At 41.3% G+C, this 23,829-nt stretch overlaps 1 protein-coding gene across 1 annotated transcript in view; it reads left to right on the top strand.

Moving 5' to 3' along the window:
- The window catches only part of IL1RAPL2 (interleukin 1 receptor accessory protein like 2), a 567,145-nt gene that overhangs the window by 405,953 nt on the left and 137,363 nt on the right, over positions 1 to 23,829 (top strand). The window contains exon 6 of the mRNA XM_019487751.2: positions 12,911 to 12,985. Coding sequence (XP_019343296.1) covers positions 12,911 to 12,985 — 75 coding nt within the window. The remainder of the gene's footprint in view (positions 1 to 12,910; positions 12,986 to 23,829) is intronic.

Consider the following 23,829-nt stretch of genomic DNA (forward strand, 5'->3'; position numbering starts at 1 on the left):
CAGCCTGGTATAGAGAAAAGATGGTTTTGTGTGCTGCTAGGTGATGTGAGCTGAATCCACAACTGTCATCCTAGACAAGTCATTTGATCTCTTATCTTCCTCATTTGAAAAATAGGATTAATAATCCTTTTTTTCTTCCATGCTTTGCCTGTCTATCTAGTTGGATTATAAACATTTTAGAGCAGGGCCTGACCTCAGATCAGCACCTGAAAAGCCATTGATCACATAATTTTGTTCCGTATTTACATTTTAATGCAGTGGCAAGAAAAGACTGTCTCGACACAGTTACAGGACATCCTCCTCCTTGCCTGGTGCTTCGCTCCTCAGCTGTAGGGCAGCAAACTAAAACTCCTTGGAGGTGTTTTAGTTAGCGGCGCCCCAAAGTCATTTAAGGCACATTACATTGCCAAATGTGCTACAGCGGCTGGAATTAACGCCACCGCCGTGTACAAACACCAACATCATTAAAGTGGTGCCGAAGCATTTAACCCACTTTAAAGTGTCATGCACGCATGTCTCTTGTTTCATCTACACACGTTGTTAGTTGGCTACGGATCAGCCATTCCCAAGCGTTCTGCTGGTCATGTAGCGGTGAGTCTCCTCCAGCCGGGAAAAACTGACTAGGTGTGAAAGAGGAAGGGAAATGAAGAGAAAAAATAGCATTTTTGCAATATACTATTTGTCAAAATAAATGGATCAAATCCTTTTGCTGAGGATCGTTAAGGGAGCTAACAAACATCTCCCACCCAACATTTTCCAAGAGACAATTACTGTAATTACCAAAAAGGTGTCTCACGCTTGCAAATGAGCAGAGTGTGGTAATCAAGGGAGATGTTTCCATTAAGGTATGTTCCACTCTTTTAAAACATTTGGGCTATCCCGGGAGAGACTCCACATGACCATTTATGTTTATAGTGTAGGTGCTTTTAATTGTCCAAAAACAATTCACAATGAAGTCACAGTGTGCTGTATGTATGTATGTGTGTGTGTGTGTGTGTGTGTGTGTGTGTGTGTGTGTATCATGTTAGATTTTTAGTTTTAAATGATTAATGGATTGAACTGAGTTTTATTAAAATAACACACAAAATCCACTCGATAGCTAATAACTCTGGTTGCTCAGATTGTACTGTGGTACAGTAGTGCACCATGCAGGAGTGGTCAGATTGGTCGCAGAATATTAATTGGTTGTGGACAGCAGCCTTTGGTGCTCTGGCTCTAGGTTGACAAGAATGATAGCTTTCATTTGCATGCAAAGGCTCCAGCTGTCCCTTCAAGATGGATGACAGGGCCCTGCTTCATCCGTCACTATTTCTTTACTTTTTTATAAGATGAAAAGCGGGGAAAAATTAAGGAAGCTGAAAGATAAAATGTCATAAAATGTTTTTTTGCAAATCTCCTTGAATTGAAGGGTAACTTCAAGCATCTTCTCTCTACTCAAGGTCCAAGAGAAACGTTCTGAGTGCAGATGAAATAGTATGTTCTCTGTGTTAAATGCACATTTGGTTCATTAAATCAAGTGCACTCTTATTTGAGATTTTAATTAATTCTGTTAGGTGAAAGATGTAATACAGATTTTCAATCACCATTTAGTGCACCTTTTCCCCCAGCTCACGGGGAATTTCAGGCTGGTTTCATGAAAGAAACATGCCCAATCCAAATTTAGGGCAAAAAAAGGGAGCATGCTTAATCCAATCCAACCTGTAAATCTCAAAAATTTAGTGGAAAGGTGTCAACAAGGTAAGCGATACATAATTATCCTTAATTATTCTTTTAGCATAATAAGAAACTGCCATTAGTGAACAACTGTTCTTCCCATAATCACCCCATAATGCACATTATGACAGCACCCCTATTAATCTTTGAGGGGCCCCTTCCTTCTTGGAACCACATAATTTAATGAGTCATATTGAGGTATCTGGATTCTCAGGTACTACTTTAATTAACAATTCATGCATATCTTTCAATAGCACCTAGAAGCCAACTGTGTCTAGGCACAGGGTGTGTATGAATACACACACACACACACACACACACACACATCTATATATAGAATATAAGAATATATATATCTATATATAGAATATATATAAATGTTGGGGGTAAAGAATATCATTTATTAATATCTATATCTATATACACAGACATACATATATACATATTATTCATATCTATATATATCATATCTATATGTATCATATATATATCTATATATAGATCTATCTATATACATCTATATATATCATTCATATCTATATATATTCATATCTATATATCTATACACACCTATATCTATACACATCTATATATAGAATATAGATAAATGTTGGGGGTAAAGAATATCATTCATTCATATCTATATCTAGATCTATATATAGATACGAATGAATGATATTCTTTACCCACAACATTTACAGCCTCTGAAGTGTTAATTTTGTCTCCCCGGAGCTCTCCCAAGTTTATAATCCATTGTGTACACTCCACAGAAATCCCACCATTTATTTTCCCAGTGCATTACAAAACTTGATTGAACAGTACAGAATAGGATTGCACTAAGACACTTCAGACACCTAACAGATGGATTGTGCAGGGTAAGATCTGGATAGGCCCCTACTCCGCAGCTGCTTCTCTTCTGTACTAGCCGTGTGGTCTCTCAAGCAAGCTCTGGGCTTGGTATATCAGTATCAAAACTAAAAGTAATGAACCAATAGCAGGCCAGATGATACACACTTGTGTATGCATGGCAGTTTTCTCAAAATCCTAACCATGCCTTTCTCTTTAGTGAGCCTGTCTAAAAGATACATTTCATTCCTGTCACACAGTAATGTGTTATCTAAGGTCACAGACCGGCAAAATGTTTATACCACTGTACTGGTATAAAGAAGTAGCAGATAGATGATGCAAACCCTTAAACTGGGGTAAGCTCACTCTCCCATACACTAGAGCATTTCCCCTGCAAGAATCCAGTATAAAACTGTCCCACTGTAAGTTACAGTGGTTTAAGGTTCATCTGTTTGAGATCACCCTGGAATAGCTGTTTGCCAAAGGCAAGCAGGCCATTACCTCCCTCCCCAGCACCTAACAGGAAGGTGCAATAAATACTCAACTATTGTGTGTGCTACCCAGGACAACTGCACTATCCTGATCCTAGCATAATTTGCAGTGAGGGAGAAAGCCTGTGCGAACTACCCTGAAGTATATGTTCATCTATCCATGTCCTGAAATCTTTTCTCAGAGATGCATCAGGGACATAAGTCTAGATCCTGTCTGTGCCCAGAAGTAAAGCCTGATTGTAACTAAAGCTAGTAGGACGTGGCAAGGCAAGGGGGGAACGGGGGGGATCGTGCATATGCAGGGATTGAGTTGTTGCCTAGATTGGTTATCCCAAAGACGCATTTCCAGCTTGAATAAATAGGCCCTAGAACAGAACTTTGTCACAGGATAATGATGTCTGGCTTCCAGGCAAATGCTGAGACATTTATTGAAAATAAGTGCTAGATGTTTATTTTCAAAGCTGGAGGCATTTATCCTCTGACAACACTGCATTACAATGACTTTATTTCTGCTCTGGCAAATGACTGATGCAGGTATAATCATATTGTCAGATTGATATTGCCATAACAGAGGGATGGCAGCAAAATGCACCACTATTGACTAACTACATTTTGACTGACTTACAGAACAGGCTTCACTGCAGCTAATCAGAGAACAGTGTCTCCACGCAAACGGCGTTTCCCAGAACAACATTTTTATGAATGAGTTGCACTCCATACAGGTCCTTGAAGAGCAGGAAGGTGGAAAGCTACCATCCCAGAAGCCATCAGTGAATATGTGTTACAGGCCCAATCCACAGAGGATCTGAGATATTACAGTCCCAACCTTGGCTCTTAGTACAAGCATTTGGCTCTGTCGTGTGTCTGGCAAGGTGCTGTCTAACACGTTGGCTGTTATATCCATTGTATGCTCATATTTGCACTGGGTGTAAGATGTAACATGAAGTCAAGAGCAGTGGAGAATCAGGCGTGCAGTGTTTTATTGTGGCAACCATCAAGACATCTGTTGGCACAAGCTGGCCTTTTCAGAAAAGCCTAAGGGCTTTAGGTGCACACTTTCCAAACAGTATAATGCTGACGTGCCCTCCAGTTAGCATATTGATTTAGCATTGGGCACATAGTTAGTTCCATTTCCATCTGTGGTATGAATGTCATAGCCTCTCCGCCAAGATTTTTAGATGCTGGGATAGACTGAAGCGACGCCTTGGAAATGCGTGTATTTGAACTACAAGGAACAAAAGAATGACTTTGGGTATGAGTTAGTTACATATTAAGGGTTTGGCATGCTGTTATTTGCTCCCAAGGGTACTATTCAAACAGACCAGCTCTGCTGTCAATAAGTTCGCCAGATTCTTGACTGAACGGTACTGGGTGCTTCATGTTAATTAACAGCAAGGAAGTGCCAGGACCTTTGATTCAAGGAAGCAAATTGGCATTTAAGTGCCTCAGAGAAGAAATAGAGCATCTTCTCCAGCGTTTCCCCCTCCTCCTGTGACATATCCGGATAATGCTCCCTTTCTTCATTTTGCATGTTGTTCACAAAGGATCAGTGGGACCATCAATAGCAAAATTATACCTCACCCTTGTGCTTATCACATTTTTGCAGTAAGACGTCATTGTCAGCAGCCAAGGGTGACAGAAAAAACCATCCTCTAACCAGTTCACACCCACTTGAGAAAAATAACATTTTTAGCCTCTTTCTTTGATTGCCTTCAAACATTTCTAAACACACATGCGCAGAGCCTGCTCAGATGCGCTGGAAATCCACTGCGTTGGAGCAGTCTCAATTAATCAGGCCTGAAGTGGCAGATTAATCGAGTCGGCTAGAGTACAAAAATTGACTCCAGCAGCCTTCCATGTCACGTGTATTATAGTTTCATAGTTCATAGCAGGCAGGGTCAGAAGGGACTTGAGCAGATCATCAAGTCTGACCCCCTGCCATGGGCAGGAAAGAGTGCTGGGGTCAAATTAGCGTCACCGCATGTCTCCATGCCTAAAAAATGGTGGCAGGGCACTTTGAAATAAAACACATTCAATGAGCTTTAGTTCCAAGTGCCCTGCCACCATTTTTTTTAGCATGGGGATGTGCGGCAACGCTAATACACGTGATGTATGGGTGCTTTTAATTAGCATGGCTCATTAATTCAAGCAGCCGGTGCAGCGCTCCACCACATGTGTAAAAATGCCCTTAGTGTGTTCCAGCCATATTGAGTCACTTCTATGGTAGGGGCCTTGAGAGTCTTACACGACTTAGATTGAAACATGGATGAGTGTTTCACTGCCTGCATACCGCAGGCTTGTATCACTCCGCCGACTAACAGAGATATTTCTGATTTCTTTCTTGTAGCTATAAAAGAATGTTAATCCAACTTTAAAGTGAATGAGGGCTTGTCTACACCAGGACAGTATAGATTTCATAGATTTTTCATAGACATTAGGGCTGGAAGGGACCTTGGAAGATCTTCGAGTCCAGCCCCCCGCCCCAAGGGCAGGAAGTCAGCAGGGGTCATAGGGTCCCAGCAAGATAGACATCCAAATAAATGTAGTGTATGGTGATATGATGGAGTGTACCTCACTGGGCAGTAGCCTGGAAAGGGTTAATGAAGTGCCTAATTAACTCCCTCTGCTGTGATCAAGAACCAATTAAAAACAGCTGCTAGGAAACACCGCAACTCATGCGGAATGGGAACAGCAGGTGGGGAGGCTGTGGGCTGCCTGGAGAGGTTTTAGAGACGCAGGTTGTAAGAAACTGTGCAAAGAGGAGTTGGAAGAGAGAGATTTCCAGGCAGCAGAGGTAGGAAATAGTGCAAAGAAGTAGCGAGGAGTGATCTGGTGCTTCCTGCAAGGGCCCTGGGCTGGAAGCCAGAGGCGAAGGTGAACCTGGCTTTCTCCCGTCTCCTGCAGAAGAGGAATTCATGGCCCCGAAGGCAAAGAGGCTAACAAGTAGGGAGTCCCAAATTCTGGAGAGGCCTGAGGGCTGGGCTGACAGTCCTCTGGACTTTGGGGTTGGGGTTTGGACTCTGCTACCCTGACACCCATGGTTGGGGGTCTCTTGAACTCGAGGCAGAGGCCAGCTGAGGGGCAGACTGAGCACAGTGGATCCCCACCCGTGCCTCTGATTAGCCGAGAGGTCCGGGTGGCCCTGTTCCTCCCTGCTGATTGGCTGTAAGGGCTGTCTGTCATGTGGCTTCACCCCTCACCACTGATTGATTGGTGAAGAGGGGCAGGGCTGTATGACGGACAGCCCTTGTAGCCAAACAGTGGTGAGGGTGGGGTGGCAACCATCCTGCCATGTTGGCAGCCCACCTCCCCCTCTCCCTTGGCGGGCTGCATGGCTAGGTGGTAGCAGCCGTGAGGACTGCCGGCTCCTCGGAGGAAGCCAGCATTTTATTTTTGGTAAGTTTTTTCTTTTCCAGGGAGCCCGGCAAAAGTGCAGAGCCTGCCCAAAATCGCAGTTTCCGCAAAAATGGCGGAGTTGTGATTTTGGTAGCTCCCTAGCAATGACCCCTCAGTGAAGAAGTTGGAAGCAACTGCAGGGAGCAAAAGAATTGCTCCATCAGGCCTGCTGTGCTGGGGTGTCACAGGCACTGATGGACCCCTTGGGGAGGTAGCCAGAAAAGCAAATCCAAATTAAAATGGATTAAGCATTGTATACATGGGAACGCTCAGGATGGTTAATCTGAATTAACTGGATCAGCGATTCAGAATTAAAGGGGCCTTGATTTGATTTAGTTGACTTTCCTTATAAAATGATAGGAACTAAACAGAATTAAGGCCCCTCTAATTCTGAATAAGTGTGTCCACCTGACAGTTTAATACATTTTGACTAATCCACTTTAAAATTAATTTGGACTATTGTGTCTGAGTGCCCCTGTGTAAACAAATCAAAAGACAAGAATGAGAGTAAAAGAAGGCCCTACAACCCCAGTTCCCATATTTGAAGCACAAAATCCATCATTAAGCATGCTAAATAATTTACTCAGCTGCAATATGGCCTTGAACTTGACGTTATTTCTTTATTTGCTTTAGCCACTAAGCTGTTCTAGGGGCTATATCCATTTTCCATGGCAAATGTTGCAAAGTCTCAGGTTTGTTCTACTGTGGACGAGGAAACTTTTTGAAGTCACCAGCATGTTGTTGGGAAATATTTCCTAACCAATTCCATATTCTAGTCCAAGTCCAGTACCTTAGTCACAACACTGTTCCTCCAAGGGCAGTGAGAAAGTATGAAAATGCACGGTATGTTCTACTTGATTGAGGATTTGCAGAAGATTGTGACCGCTGTTTGGTTCAGGCCGGAGAAATGCATTCATATCTTCAGAGGACATCACTCTGTTAAGTGAGGTTGAAATCACAGATGACTCTCTTATTTAAAAGTGAATGCATCATGACTGATAATAAATAAGGAAGGAAACAGCTCTACAAAACACCCTCTGGGCATGCCCACCAAACTCTTACAGGAGGCCGACACTTTGCTAGGTGCCTGTAGGTGAAGAAGTATCTTCCAGAGCTTGATGTCTGGCACCAGTGACTATGCTCTGCCCCAAGTAATGTCAGAGGTGTTGCTATACTATCAAATCCCATTCAAGCCTTCTTTTGTATTCTCAGGGTGAAATTTCAGAAAGTTAAAGAAAGGAAAATGAGCTCCTTAATGTGTGCATTGGCTTACCAGGCCTAGCATCTCACCGAGATAGAACCATATGGCTATGCGAATTTCTGGATTTGGGAAATATGCTATATTTGTTTCATTGGTATCACCCAAATAGTGATACTCATGACAACCCAATGGCATGTAACAATGACAGGGAGGCAGAAGCATAGGGACAGTGCTGTGCTCACAGCTCTAGTGTCAATCGATGAATCGTCTTCCTGCTTGTTGAGAAGGAATTGCTTCAGAATAATGCGTGTCTTGCATCTAGTTGGTTTACAAAAAGTGGATTTGGAGGAGGTAAAGTAGGGATTAGATGAAAGCATAAAATACTCTTTTTGGTTCATTTTAATTCATTGATTTATTAAATGCATGGATTTGGGGGTTTTTTTTCCTCTTAAGAGATGACAGAAATCAGAACAACTCTCCTTTGTAAAGCCATTGAGGGAATTAAAGAAATTGCTCTTAGAGTGAGATGCATCTGAAATGAGGCTGTGTTTTTTATGGACTTATGTCAGGAGCAGAGATCATCAGGGATATTTTGGACCACTTTATTGGCTGGAAAAGCAACTTTCATCAGCTGAATAAGTAAGCCGAGGAAAGACTCTTAAGTGAGACTGGTTCTTTAGTTCTGTGTACAGTACTGACTTAAGAGCCAGTACTCCACTACCTTGGAGACCGAGAATCGCCCTTAGGCATATCTTTTTCTGCAAACAAGATCTCTGACCTGGGGTTCATTTTCATGATTACCCTCCCAAACCAGTCTGAAGAAATGCACTTAAAATTCTGATGCAGGGGAATATATTAAGATAGCATTCAGAGAAGTTGCAACTTTAACATACAAACCAAAAAAAAAACAAACCACCCGAGGAGTTCTGAGTGGGAGGATGAATGAGTTCTGAGAAGGATGAATGAACATAAAATAAAGGCCAGAGCATACTGGAAGAGCCTGAGTTCAGCTAAAAAAGTGAGTGTACTCAAAACCCAACAGTGCATGCAAAGTTAAGACAGAATTGGATACCAGGGATGAAAAGTAATAGTGTAAGGGAAACCTACAGCTAGCAATGCACACCAGCAAAGCTTGACACAGACAGCGCAATGATGCCATCCCAAATTGTGACTGGCCAAGTTCAACCATGTTGCAATTCCATTGATTCAATGATCTTGAACCAGGCATGAAGTGGGCTTGATAAATCAAATTCTGAGGTCAAATAAATCATGTCTTTGTGCATAAATCAATCAAAGTATACTCATGAAGTGGCAATTTAATCTGCCTCTTCCAGGGAGCAGAATTAACTATAGATCAAGAAATGAGGCACTGCTCTGTACCTAGGGTGTGATTCTTCAAGATGCTAAGCACTGCGCTGTCATCCAATGAAACGCTTAATCATGCAAGTACTCCCAACGAAGCGCCTGACTACATGACCAGGGGGCTGCTCTGTGCATAAAGATCAGGGGTGTAAGTAAGTACCTGGCATCTTAAGGCCAGTGCCAAAGCCCCTTGATACCAGCGGGAGCTTTCTGCTGACTTGAGTAGCTTTTGAAACACACATCTATGAAGACTGCAACATAAAAGCTTCATTTGAACTCTGCAAATAATACTCCCATTACCGAAACACTGAACGTCCCTGACACTGCCTGCCCTCACACACTGGCCAGCAAGTTGCTGTGGGAGCGAGGGAGGGACTGTTCCCCCCCAGGTAGAAAGTATTTGCTAGGATGCTCCTTCATCCTTCTTTTAAGAGCCTACTGACCTCAGCCAAACCGACCGTAGGTACTTAAAAATATTGTTCCTGCGATTCCTTTAATAGTCGTTTCCTCCCACTAGTAGACTTTTTTTTCCCCCTGAGTCTGCCTAGAGAACATAAGAACGAATAAAGAAACTAAATCATAATAGCAGAGAACAATATTGTCTGCTTATGTCTTTAGTGATGCGGTATCCTCAAAGCAAGTACTAGGGACCAAGGGTAGCTCATCTAATCTTCTCAGTGAGCTAAGAGAAAACAGCCGAGATTTCTGTTTGTTTGTTTCCTATGACTGAAAGCACATTTCATTTCATCTTGTGTGCTTTCTGTTCCAGTGGTGCTTAACTTTTTTATTATTTAGGGACCATTTTTCACGAGAAGAAGCAGAGGATAAGAAGGGAGGAATTCTAGCAAACAGTGAAAAAGATTGAGAGTATCTGCTGGAAAAGTATCATCCCCTGCCTTCTCGATGACACAGCCATCCCTGATTATTCCCTTTCCCTTAGCCTCTCTCTACTTAGGTGTCATAAGCTTATTAGTACTGAGGCCGTTCTTGAGCAAATGCATCTATCTTATCGGTAGTCCTCTATTTAATTAACTATAATATCTATTAAAGTAGCTACCTTTCTTAATTGGGCTGGGATTTCAAGGAACCTATGAATTAATTGTCCATTTCCCGTTCAACGTCAATGGCACTGGGGAAAGGTAGATTTTTGGAAGTCTTTAAGGGATGTAGGAGCATGTGTTGCTTTGAAAATCGATGGGATTTGTGCTCCCTAAGTCCCTTAGGTGCGTTAAAAAAATTCCCTTTGATGTCACACTCCCTTTATTATGGAGTTTTGTGTTTCAGTTGGAATCAAAATTCCTAACTTGGAAGTCCTAACAGGTTGGACAAGTGGGCAGAAAACAACAGGATGCAGTTCAACAAGGAGAAATGCAAAGTGCTGCACCTAGGGAGGAAAAATGTCCAGCACACCTACAGCCTAGGGAATGACCTGCTGGGTGGCACAGAGGTGGAAAGGGATCTTGGAGTCCTAGTGGACTCCAAGGTGAACATGAGCCGGCAGTGTGACGAAGCCATCAAAAAAGCCAATGGCACTTTATCGTGCATCAGCAGATGCATGACGAATAGGTCCAAGGAGGTGATACTTCCCCTCTATCGGGCGCTGGTCAGACCGCAGTTGGAGTACTGCGTGCAATTCTGGGCGCCGCAATTCAAGAGGGACGCGGATAACCTGGAGAGGGTCCAGAGAAGGGCCACTTGTATGGTCGAGGGCCTGCAGACCAAGCCCTATGAGGAGAGACTAGAGAAACTGGACCTTTTCAGCCTCCGCAAGAGAAGGTTGAGAGGCGACCTTGTGGCTGCCTGTAAGTTCATCACGGGGGCACAGAAGGGAATTGGTGAGGATTTATTCACCAAGGCTCCCCCGGGTGTTACAAGAAACAATGGCCACAAGCTAGCAGAGAGCAGATTTAGACTGGACATTAGGAAGAACTTCTTCACAGTTCGAGTGGCCAAGGTCTGGAACGGGCTCCCAAGGGAGGTGGTGCTCTCCCCTACCCTGGGGGTCTTCAAGAGGAGGTTGGATATGCATCTAGCTGGGGTCATCTAGACCCAGCACTCTTTCCTGCCTATGCAGGGGGTCGGACTCGATGATCTATTGAGGTCCCTTCCGACCCTAACATCTATGAATCTATGAATCTATAACTAAAAATAGAAAAGCAAATATATTATTATGTATTTGAGTAGTATTGACAGTTCTTCCTTCCTTTTCTCTCATGCACCCTTTTTAGGCTCAAGGCACCCCTGGATAGACTCAGGGCACCCCTTGGAACATGCCAGCTCTTATTTTTCACCCTTTTTTTAACTACAGAAAAACAATAGAGCAGTTTTCTTGTGCAAAAATACTCCAGAAGACCACAACTATGGATTTCTATGTGAAATCTCTGGGTCTTTCTTGTGAGTCACATTTGTAAACCTAACAGTGTTAACATTGTGTGGCAACCTACAACACCCTTGAGAGGATCCCAAGGCACTCAGGTTGAGAATCATTGCTCTACTGGTGTTCAGAGGATGTCAGAGGACTTGGATATATTAGCACCGGATATTGATTGTTTCTGCCAAAAAGTTTTCCTCATCGGTTAATTCACAAATAAAGTAATTGTACAGGTAGCCCGAAAGTGGCCTCCAGCTCAGTCCTGTGGTTTGGCTTTGGTTGAACCTTTTTGAGATGCTGCACTCTTATAAACAACATTTCCCATTCATCTTTCATTTCAAGCTCTGCTCATGGTTCACAGTTTTAATTAAGGTGCCATGTAAATCACTTAGGTGATCCTTTCATTGTCCTCATGGGTAAACTGAACAGGAAACCTTTCTTCCAAATGCACGTGTTTTTTAATTTGCAGCATCAGGTGCTCACTGCTTGGTACGGAAATACCTATTTTATCATTAGAAAAGCCCACCTGTAGGGTTGGTGAATGAGCCCATTTTCACTGCAAATGGAAGGCAGGAAATGGGTTGTCCCGCAGACAAAAAACACGACTTGCAGAATTTACAAACATAATAATGTTGACTGTAATCCAGAAATCAAAGGAGCGCTTTCTTTTCTTTAATACAAATCAAGATTGTAAGAAATTTGGTTTAAAAACAATGCTTGTACAAGTAGTTCCGGTGTGTACAGATATAGCAGAATGTTTCAGCCAGCGTTTAAACTTGGAGCAAAGACCGTGAAATGTTGAATGCCCTCAAATGCCTGCAAGTCGATAGAAGTTGGGGGTGCTCCACCAGCTGGTCAGAAGTGATGCAATAGCACAAGCTGGCATGTCACAATTTCCCCCTCTGGACGGGCTGCCCTTTGCATGTGAAGCCATGCACATGGCGCGATGTTTTCATCATGCAAAAAAAGCCATGGCGTGATTGAAATAACATCTGTGAAGGGGCCATAAGTGAGCTCTGAGCATGTGCTTAGTCGGCTTAGGTGAAGGAATGCCAACTTTGCATACGTCCATTGAGCTTGCACATAAATCAGTCACTCTGGTCACCCTAAATTGTGCTTTTGTCCTTTTTAGATCTGGTTCTAAAACAGAGGCTCATTTGTTATACAGAAATTTAGTCCTGTTTAGCTTATTAGACCCTATGTAGACTAGAGCCTTTGCAGGGCCAGGACCTGATGCATTGTGGTCAGCCTCAATATAATATGATATACACCAGAAATGGAGCACCTTCACTGTATCATGTTTGCAAACATAGCTGTTGAACCAGCCTGTTTCTGTTAAATCAATGAGCTGGTAAACCTGTTAGGAAGCTGACCCATTTTAAACCGGGAGCAGCCAAAGCAGCAATGTTGGGTAATAAATGTTTACATGCCATTAGGTCTACCGGCATTCAGTAGCTTACGTGACAACATTTTTCTTATCCGGTCATTTGTCTCAATTTTTCCATTATATTTTCTCGTTTTCTTTTCTAGCTTTACTCACAGACAAACCTCCAAAGCCTTTGTTCCCCATGGAGAACCAGCCAACTGTTATAGATGTCCAGCTGGGTAAGTCCCCTTCTGGGAATAAGAGATCCTAAACTTCTACTCTGTTAACAGATGGGGAAAACTGAACGTAGCCAGAAAGGTTTATTGCCACTGTTATTACATGCAAATCAATTTGCTGCTTCTCATTTATAATGGTAGAATTTACTGCAACAGCAGTTTAAGGAAATGAGTTGGTGTAGCATCGAGGAATGGCTATACTAATTGGTTACACTGGATATTAAACATACAGTGTTGCAGCTTGCTTTGCTGTTTGATTGATAGATTAATAAATGTGTGCGCTGGTGCTGTTTGTCAATGTTCACCGCACACAGGGTGAAAATATTTTCATAAACTGCAGAATGCTGATTTCTTTAAAAGGTAATGGGAAACCATATTTTTTTGACGTTTCTGCACACTTGCTGAAAAGGTCCATTGAATTGTTTGCATGCTTTTCTCTCAGTCCTGTATCTTCTCCTGCTTGTCTGAATGTCTCTGAATCTGAATCAGCAAAAGATGCATGCATTTCTAGTGAGGCACTTCAAGAGACTTCTGTAAAATAACCTCTTTGAGAGGAATCAGCTATGGGACATAGCTGCTATGGCTAATAATGGGATTTTGATGTTTCAAGCACATATTTTTTCAGTCTGGAAAAATAAACCTGATGTCAAATGCAACTGTGACCACTGCTGAGAACTTTAGTACGGTTGGGTTTAAGTTAGAAAGGAAGCATATGTTTGTAGTCACAAAAACTACTATTTATTGTGCTGAATCTGTGCTGTTCCTTCCTCTTCTGGAGCCTTTTTCTACTGTGATTCTAGTTTAAAACTGGTATAAATCAGGATTTGGTGATGTTCCATGGTTATAAAGGAAAGCAGGACTGGGGGCTGAGACATTAAAACTGTGTTGAGTTGACAGCAGCGTGATAGGATTGTAATTCTCTGTATGTAAACCTATTACTAAAGGTGTCAGTTCAGTGATGTACATAGGCACGTCCTTAACTTCAAGCATGTGCTTAACACTGGCTGTTCAGGAAGCATTGAAGTTAATGCCTAAATTTAGATGCATTGCAGTGGTGGTGTTACCAAGATGGTCCAGGAAATTTGGAGGAAGCAGGATTTGTGAAGGGAGGTTGAATCCTCCATTAGACCAACTTCAGAGTTGGGAGCGATGTTAGACAAACTTTAGATGCATGTTGAAGACTGGCACTTGAATCCTTGAAGTAGATTGTCTGTTAAGCTCTGGATAAGATTGTGAATCATTTGTGACTTCAATTCATCTTAACATTTAGCTCCATTTAGTGTACTTAAATTCTTTCAATGGCTTATTATAGCTGCTGTTTATGAAACCTTATGCAGCTCTGATTTAGTGTATCAGCTGCAAACCACCCTGCCTTTTTCCATAGAGAAGACAAAAGTAGACTCTGCCTAAAGCATACGTTGCCAGATACTCGTACGTAAATACCCCCACTCCTATTCTCAACAGGATTTGTTTGCATTCATTTCAAGGTGGAGTTCAGTGATAAAAACAAAAAGGTTTAAAGGGCATAAACCAAATCTCACTGGAGTTTATGGCAAGAGACCCTCCAAAGATACAGGCATTGTATCATGCCTGTGTGTTGCATTTGGCCATTAGTTATGTTTTCAGGCCTGGTTTTTCTTCTAAGTGAGTATTGAAGGTTAGCAAAACCATCTGCAGGTGCATCTGGGAAACGCTAACACAAAAATGCACATCCTTCTCCCCTCCATTCATACTGCTGTCTCTCCCATCTCCCATTCCTCTACCCCATCTTGGGTATCTAGCTTTGCGCAGTCTTTCTGTGTTGAGATTTCCCCTTCATTCTCCCATTTTCTTTCCTACTGATAAAAAGTGTTGATACAGGGGAAAATGTCTGTTCCTTGGAGACATGCTGCAGTAATAAGATTTTGGAATATCTCTAGAGGGAAATGAAATCGTGCATCTTCGTGTCCTGTACAGGTAATCCATTAGTTCTCCCTCAGGATCTAGGCATTTACATACAGTACTTTTTGCTGATACAGTGTTAAGTTTGGTTATTGCTACTACACTACATTCATATTTTACTGAAAGATTAATGTTTATGAAATAACAGCCCCGTCAACATATTTCCGTAACTCATGGAGGAGCTAACTGGTACCTCCCTTGTAAAAGGCAGGCAGCTGGAGTTAGAAAATACTCAAGGAGGGGCCCTCCATTTGGAGCCTGTTGTGTTTTAAATTGGAAACGTTCATTGACTTTTCAGAGCCCACTGCCCATCAAACCTCTGATGACCATGGCTTTTGGGGGGAGATGAGCCCCTGACAGAGGGAGAGCTTTAGATGGAGATGGGGAGTTGTGAGTGAGGGTGGCCCTTGTTATCATGTAGATTATTCCTCTCTTTAAAAATGTTTTTAAACACCTACCAGCCATTTTAGGTGGGCACCTTTCTAATATATTTTATTAGAAATCAAAATAAACATTAGTGCCAAAAACCGTGGGACTCTAACTTGTCCCCCCAACAAGTGTGTTTCATTTGAAGGAGCAGGACAAATATGAAAGAGCCAGGCAATACAATAGGAGCAACATTCAGTCCACCAACTTATTCCTTTTATTAGAGAGATCAACTCAGCTTTCCATTGATAAAATAATCTTCGGGGCAATAGCAGGCCCAGGATAAGAGCAGATATTTATTCCCCGTCTCTCATTATGAACACAATGCAAGGCAACATTTCATTAGAATTTGGTAATAGCAGTTAACGGTGTCACCATACAGTTTCTTACATGACCTAATTGCAGACTCAGCTTTCAATGAGATAAGCTTCAAATGGGAATAGCTATGCCTGATTCTTATTGACAGCGGATAAATGAGTTCCTTTAGTCTTCAGCCCTGCCCCATAGCACATCCCATTCTTCTGAAGAAGTATGAATGTATTTTCTCTTTGCATTCCTTTGGACTTTGACAAAGATCACAACAGCTCTGTCAAGTTTAGGCAGAAACAGAAGCTACAAATCACTACTCACTTATCTTCTGTTTGCTTGTGCTTGAGATAGAGAAGGAGACAGGAGGGTGACAAGAGGGCCAGTGAGCATCATAAAGGACTAGAGGGACGCAGACACATTTAGTTCCAGACGTAGCTAGAAAAGAGCTATTGATTTATGTAATTGCTTGCCTGCTCCCTTGTCTTCATTTGTATTTTAAGGCTTATAAGTATTGTGCGTCGCAACCTGATTGCATAATATGCAAGAGACCTTACATTATTATACATTTGTCTTGACCATTAACATTTATATTTGTAAAAACTTAGTTCTCCAAACATTAGTTCCCCCTAAGAGGATACTGCAAGGTTTTCCAATAGATTAAATCTGAGTTGGAAAAGTAGCAGACTAGTAAAAAAATACACATATAATAAGCAAATCTATATCCAGCTTTAAGTCAGAGGACTAGCTCTTGAGTCTATTGAATCTCATTGTATGGCCCTATATTTCTTGGAGAAGGCATGGCCTTAGCAGAAGACAGAGTTAGGTGGTCCCCATCTGTCAGTAACTGAATGGTCAAGTGACATGTCTCCTGTGAGCCTCAGTTTCCCCACCTGTGAAGAATGGCAATACGTCATGGGCATGAACTAACAGGGACTTTTGCAGTTTCTGCACCAGATATGTTCTAATATGGCAAAATGTGGTAGCTTCTTTATTAGACTTTACGTAGCCTCCGTGTGCATGGATTGCCCGCTGTTTATCGAAACGATATTCAGGCACGTCCCCCAAAGGCTTCAGCTTGATGTAATACATTTTAAAAGTCTGATTCCATGTCGGGTATCACCATTTGTGTAGCATTTTGTTGACTAGTTGCTGCTTCATTGCTTTGCTGATCTTTATTAAAAAGTGGGTAGGTATGTGGTTTTGCCTATGTTACTTGTTTCTAGCGCAATATATTGATAACGGCAAAGCAAAAAAAAATCCTTCTCTGCGTCTGTTCTAGGCTGACTGGGATGTAGGCGCTATTCCCCAAACAGGCTCTTTTGCAGTACTCGGTGACGGTCCGACTGTGTGGTGCAGCCTCATTAGAGAGAGCCCTCTTGGGATCGGGAGAAGAGTTCATTAAAAAAGGGTATTCACGATAATAGGGTTAGTCCATTTGCTGCATCATCATAATGAAAATATCAGCTCCTGCTGTCAGGCTGGTTAAAAGCAGGAGGTTGTTATAATGAGGCTGTGCTGTATTTAAACCCATTGAGAACTCCCCCCCATGCAGGAAGCTCTTAGTTGGTATAACATTGTCATAGTAAGGGCATAACAGGGGGCATGCTCGGGGAAGAGCTCTGCCCTAAATACTCCTTTGGATTACGATGCCTTATGGGCTATGTCTAGCTAGCTTATGTTTGAGTAGCTCCTGGGCTGTGGCTGGTATTTTGAAATGGCACGTCCCATAGAGGATCCAAAGAGCTAGAAGAGCCATGTGCTAAGTGAACTAAAGTTGCTTCACATTATTAATTCCTTAGCCCTTATTGCAATGGATGTTTGGCTAAGTCTCTTCTTTTATGAATACTTAGAGAAAGGTAGGATTCGAATGAATGCCTGGCAATGGGTAAATGAACTGAAGTCATCACTTGCATGTCATCTGGATTGAAATCTATATTTTTGCTCTGTGTTCAGAAAAGATGCTTAAAAGTTAATGCTTATTTCTTAAAGGTAATTAATTTTCTAAGCAGTGCATGGAGGGGTTTATCTCACCAGGTTTTCTGTTTGTTTCCTGTAGTTGAGAAGAAAGCAACCTACACTTTTATGGGAAATTTTCTCAGCCAGGCTGTTCAGAAAGATTTTTGTCTCAATGAGATGTAGCAAGGATACACCCTGGGACTGATTATAAAGCAGATCAATCAAGGATACTTTAAGTGGAAGGGAGTATGCAAAGTTACAGTAACTGCTGACAGGTGTGGGAATTGAGGAGAGAGAGTAAAATAATAATGAAAGCTTCCTTTTGATTTGAAGTTCTGGTTGGGAGGAGTCCCCTGGGAAAGCAAATTTTGTGCACTTGTTGGCATTTTCAAGGTAAAAGATTACATAAGTTCACTGCCCAGGATTCTAGTTTTTGTTTTAGACCTTAACTTTTCTTTTAAATCTCTGTCAGCTCCTTCAGGGGGATTAGTGTCACAGAAAAACCTGTCTATGAAAGATGATCAGCAATGAGCTTTTCATTTTTTTTCCTAATGCTTACATTATTATTAGTTGACTGAGAAAGCCCTTGTTCTCTCCATTTTTCAGGATGTGGATTCTTGATAAGAGTCCTCACGGTAATAGTGATTCTGCACCAGGAAGAAAATAGCAATCTTTAATCCAATCAGGAAAGAAATGCTTTGAAATGAGTTTTCAAAAGGGATTTGTGAAAGTGTGTTTGTAGTGTATGTAGCCCACAAACACATTAAAAGAATATTAATAGGGTTGCAACGTCAAAGACTCGCAAAGAAGGCAATGACAGAATTTTCCAGCATGAAAAATTTCTGCCCAAAGAATTAAAATTCAGCCAAATTAGACTAATGAGAAGCGTTTGGGTAATCAAAACAACCAGCAATGATTCCAGCCTCCCCTGAAGTGTAAGCGTTGCATTATCTTATGATGGCCAAGACAGCAAGTGTTAATAAGGAAGGTTTCCCAGGTCAGACTTAAAAAAATCTCTTTCACATTGGATTAAGCAGTAAATATGAATTCTGCCTCATAATACTCAATAATACTGTCAGGTGGCAGAGTAAATGATATTGCCCACCATCAGATCATTGCCAAATCAAGCGTATTATGTATTCCACAAGACAGGTTAAAATTCTTCTATACAGGCTTCTCATCTTTATATATATATATATACACATACACACACACACACACATATATATATATATATATATATATATATATATATATATACACACACACACACACACACAGTCTGAATATATGGTTAAGTGCATGGAGGATGATAGACTTTTGCTACAAATCATAGCCTAGACACAGAACAGCCACGTCCACATCTGCTGCCTCCAGCGTTATACTACCTGCCATAGTGATTATCTACCCTCTACCCAGAGCTCTAGGACAACAGCTGTATGGCAGCTGCTGCACCAGCGGCAGTGTCTCGCTGTCCTTTGTTCCTGTGCAGAAAGCCACTGGGCAGCAGTCCTCCTTGTTCAGAGAATTCAGCTCCCATGCTTTCCAAGCCATACATGCCTGTGCAAGGGAAAGAGGTACAAAAGTTTTTGTCTTGATCCATAGGGAAATTTAGAGATATATTGTCTGACTTTTAGCTGTAGAAGCAACTCCGTAAATACTCCAAGCATATTGCAGCTAATGCTTTGGTGCTAATTTGGTGTGTTGTCAATAGCTTTTTTCAGGGTTGATGGCAAAATGCTGTGTGACATGATGCCAGATTTTGCCAATGGGCCCGTATGCATCGAAAGGAACCCTTTCAAAGTACAGTTAAACCAAATTAACATCAAGGGAGAAATTGTGCAGTTTGCCATTTATTGTTGGTGAGAGGGTTTGTTTTTTTTTAATTGGGTTGAGGGCATGAGGCTAAAGTCTACATACCATCCCATACATTTGTTTCTTGTAGATATTCACGGGACTTGCAAAAAAGCTGAAACTGGTCTGTAGCAATTTCCTTACTTTTAGGTTTCCTTAGAAGCATTTTGAACATTTTTCATATTTGATTTCTCTTACTTCAGTGGGCATTGGTCATGCTTCCTATGCAAGATTTGGTGGACACCATGGTTCATGTAGTTTATCTTCCTGAAACAACATGAATTGCTATCAGAGAGATAGTCTTAAGGATGAATTCACAATGAAGGCATCTTAGTTCTTTAGTGAGATCTCTGGTATTGTTTTTCTTATGTGTGCTACCACAATGGATAAAGGATTAAGTAGAATCAATTAAGTATATAATGGTAACATTTCTATAGTGGCTTTTATTAAAAAAACAATGACAGACTTCTCATAAATCCTGCAAAGTGGGACTGACCCTGCACATCTCATACTGACAAATTCCTTTTGAAGCCAGTGACAATATGTGTCTGGATGGACCAGAAGGTGTGCCTACATGAGGACACTCTGACAATATGGGCCTTAACTGCATTAAACACATTGCTTCACACACAGCTGAAGAGAGGCTAAACTGAATACAAAGGATTTTCCAGTTGCTTGCAATATTGTTCTGCCTTTGAATCATCCTGAAGTAGAAAAGTGAGGACCAGCCAAAAAGGACTAGAAGACAAATGGCTGGTCTAATGAGTAGGATGATGAACACTCCTGGAAAACAATTGGTCTTCTAAATCTGCCACAAATTTCCAGTGTGACCTTGGGTAAGGTGCTCAATACCCCCATCACCTACGTTCTCCATGGGTGAGGTGGAAAAGCACTATCCCTATTTCACACAAGGGTTGTGAGGATACAATGAATTTATGAAGTGCTCAGACTCTAGAATGACGGGGACCGTCGATGGAGGAGACAGCAAAAAATACGTGTTGGTCAAAGCCTTCCTTTTGTTAGGTTTTCTTGAATTGAAACACAAAGACAGTTGACTTTTTGTTTGATATATGTGTGATACTATGTAGCTGAAAGTCAGTCTATATTTATGTACCGGGAAGAGGACCACAGGACGGTAATAAAAATGGACAAACTTCTCCCATCATTTCCCATCCTTGTTAAAAACACTGTCACTGGGATGGATTCATGGGGTGCCATTTTATATTCTTCGTATATATAAAGAACGTCATGTGAATGAGTTATTAGACTGTGAATGCTTCCTATATTCTGTAAATTATAGGGTAGTAATGTTTGGCTGTGCTGTTTTGACCTTTTCAGCATTCTGTGATTTGCTGGATATGCCATTCCGCATCTCCTGTTTACAGCTCCACAAATAGAGAAGAGGCAGAATGGGCAGCCATTCAAAATATGCAATACTGGAAAAGGTCAGGGCCATGCATAATGGCTAGCAAAGATTAAAATCTGGATTAACATCCTTGTGATTTCTTTTTCCCGGTATGACAAGTGAAAAATGAGATTACAGAAAACAATCCAAAGGCACCAGGGTGGAAGACAAGGAGCAATACCCTAATTCCTGTTTAATATAAACATAAAATTGTTACCTTCTGATGTTGATGCTATAAAAGTTATGGTTGCCCTAGTTATATAAAATTGCTTAAGACTTACGGGAAAAGACAATAAAACCCACCTACCAGATCTCTTTCTCTTTCTCTTTCTCTCTCCCTCTCCCCACTTTCTTTTTGATTTAAGCTATACTTAAATTTCACTCCTAACCCTGGCCTAAACGCTCCTGCAGTTGCTATTTTTATTTAACAGAAGTTAAATGCTTGCATTACAAATCTGAGCTTTCCACGTGGATTTACTGTTCTTCTACTAGGTGTTCCCTTCTAATGAAGGTGAAAGGAGAGAAGTTGAAATTAAAATTTCCCTGTAATAGACTGATATTTTTTGATCTACTGGAAGCATACAGTCCATGCTTGCTCAGCCCTCTCTCCCGATCTGCTGGAAGACAGCAGTACATACAGTAGCAATCCATGGAAAACCAGTACAAGCACAACACTTTCTAGCATATGTATTTCGTTTAAAAGGCCAGTTTGATAGGAAAAGATTAATGCTGTTTTCTTGCAGCGGGTACCTGTTATATACTTTGCACAATGCTGTATAACAGCTTACTAATCCTAAGAGCCGATGAACAAGTTTATTCAGGCCATTTGATCCATGAGATCTCAATGGTATTTGCTCAGGTGTCATATACGTGTTTGTTGGTTTAGGCACGTATCTCTGGTCACTAGCACACTTGAGAGCAGCTGCTGGGGACAGCCCCTGAGTCACCTTGCCCATGCATTTCCAGGTTTGGAGCACATGAGCTGGTTGCAGGTAGACAGGGCTCACTCACGATGGTTGACCACGCTACTGCCATGGCGTAGATACACCCTTGAAGTCCTACACCTCGTTGTTCAAATACCTGGCTTTGCTGATAGACTTGCATGTGGCACGGACTGAATTGCCTAAGTAAATATCAATTTAAATTTAGTGGAGCCAGGACCTAAATGAACTGTGCGCGTTACTGCTAGAGACTCAATTAAATGGTTTGCAAATAGCGTTGCATGCTTTGCTGGTCAGGTTTCGTACAATTTTTGTATTAAGTCAAAGCATTTTCCACACTTCACTGCCCAAGCTGAATAGTTTATGGGTTCAGAATTTACATACTTTACTTATCAAGATCCAGCCATTTAGGAAGAAGCTATACATTATAGTTCACTGATCCATAGCCAATGACGAGAGCTGGGTGAACAATTCATTAATAACAAATAATGCATTCAGTGAATGTTGCCTGCCTCTTCAGCAATGCTCACGCACAAACCAGGATATTCTGTTAACTCATTCAAATCATTTTTATAAACATTAATGGATTTTGTAGCTCTTTTGTGAGTAGTTTGTTACAAATATGCAATACACAGCATTGGGAATTAGAGCTGTTTTGACTAGAAATGCCAACCAAGTGAAACTGGTTGGTTTTTTTTGTTCCCTAATTGCACGAATGCTAACTCTTTTTATAACAGGTTTTTTAAACCCACACTGATGTATTTGAAATCTACTTTCAGCGAATATTGAGCAACATATTGAGCATTGAGCAAAGTTCTCTATTTTAGCCATCATTCCTGATAGAAACTACCTTTGAGGGAAGAGTGTATGAAAGGGGCAGAATAAAATAGCCTAAATTAATTTGATTAAAAACGCAAACGAAGATTTGTAGAAAAAGAGCCATAATCTCTGGCAGCAATCTATTGCTTAAGCCACTTGAGAGACTAAATCATAGCGACTGCACGGCTTCCATTAAGAAATCAGCATTACCAGAGTACATATTATGTCACAGTAAGTTCTGTCATAATATGTACCAGTGCACATGGGCCACCAAATGTCCAAACAGTACAATATCAATGAAAAATAATTTTCATAATAAATTTTGTTTTATGTGAATATATTTTGAATGTCCTTTTCTCACAGAATTTCAAAAAATATTTCTTTTCCTTCTGATGCACAACAAGTAGCTTCTGTTCCAAAATGTTGCCTTTTCCTCTGTAATAAAAGTTTTGCATTACGACCAGTTCTATTGTGAGAGAAATTGAGAGTTAAAATATATAGAGAGGCTGAAATAATTTTTCATATGGTATCTGTACGTTATGATTGTTGCCGGAAAAGTACACGCACCTTTTCTACCCTGGCTGTACCTGGCCTGTTGCAGAAAGAAAGATGGCTAAAGCAAAGTAAAAATTAGCTTGCTTTGTATTCCCATAGCTGCCGACATTAAAAGTGTTTGCTCATTTGAGGCTTTCTGGACTTCTGGGAGTATGGGTTTTTGGGTTTTTAAACAAAAAAAATGGAAACCAGAGGAATCTGACTTTTTAGCAGACAATAATGGATGATTATGAGATGAAATAGGGGGCAGCAGAACAGCTGGCACATATAGAAACTTTTTTTTTCCTTGCTACATCCCTGATTGAAATCGCCCGTTTTGAAAGCCGATGCTGACTCTGTTGAATCTAATTTAGATCCTGCATCAAATCGGATGAAGCACAAGTGTAACTGGGAAGGAAACTGATGTTCTGCAACTAGAGCACTCAGCAAAATGCCACATCTGTGGTGTCAGGAACATGATGAGTCCCCACAAACACCTGTTTTTAATGAACACCCAATCTGCTAACTCTGGGTTATGTCTAAGAATAGCTTGGACGGCTGGCCAGTTTTCTACCTGAATATAGTATCTTGTTTAATTAACAGAAGCGCTCTGACCCAGTTTCTATCTAGAGATAGGAATTACTAGTTCTAAATTCTGCTCA

The sequence above is a fragment of the Alligator mississippiensis genome, chromosome 8, assembly GCF_030867095.1.
Source record: "Alligator mississippiensis isolate rAllMis1 chromosome 8, rAllMis1, whole genome shotgun sequence".
NCBI classification, from domain to species: domain Eukaryota; kingdom Metazoa; phylum Chordata; order Crocodylia; family Alligatoridae; genus Alligator; species Alligator mississippiensis.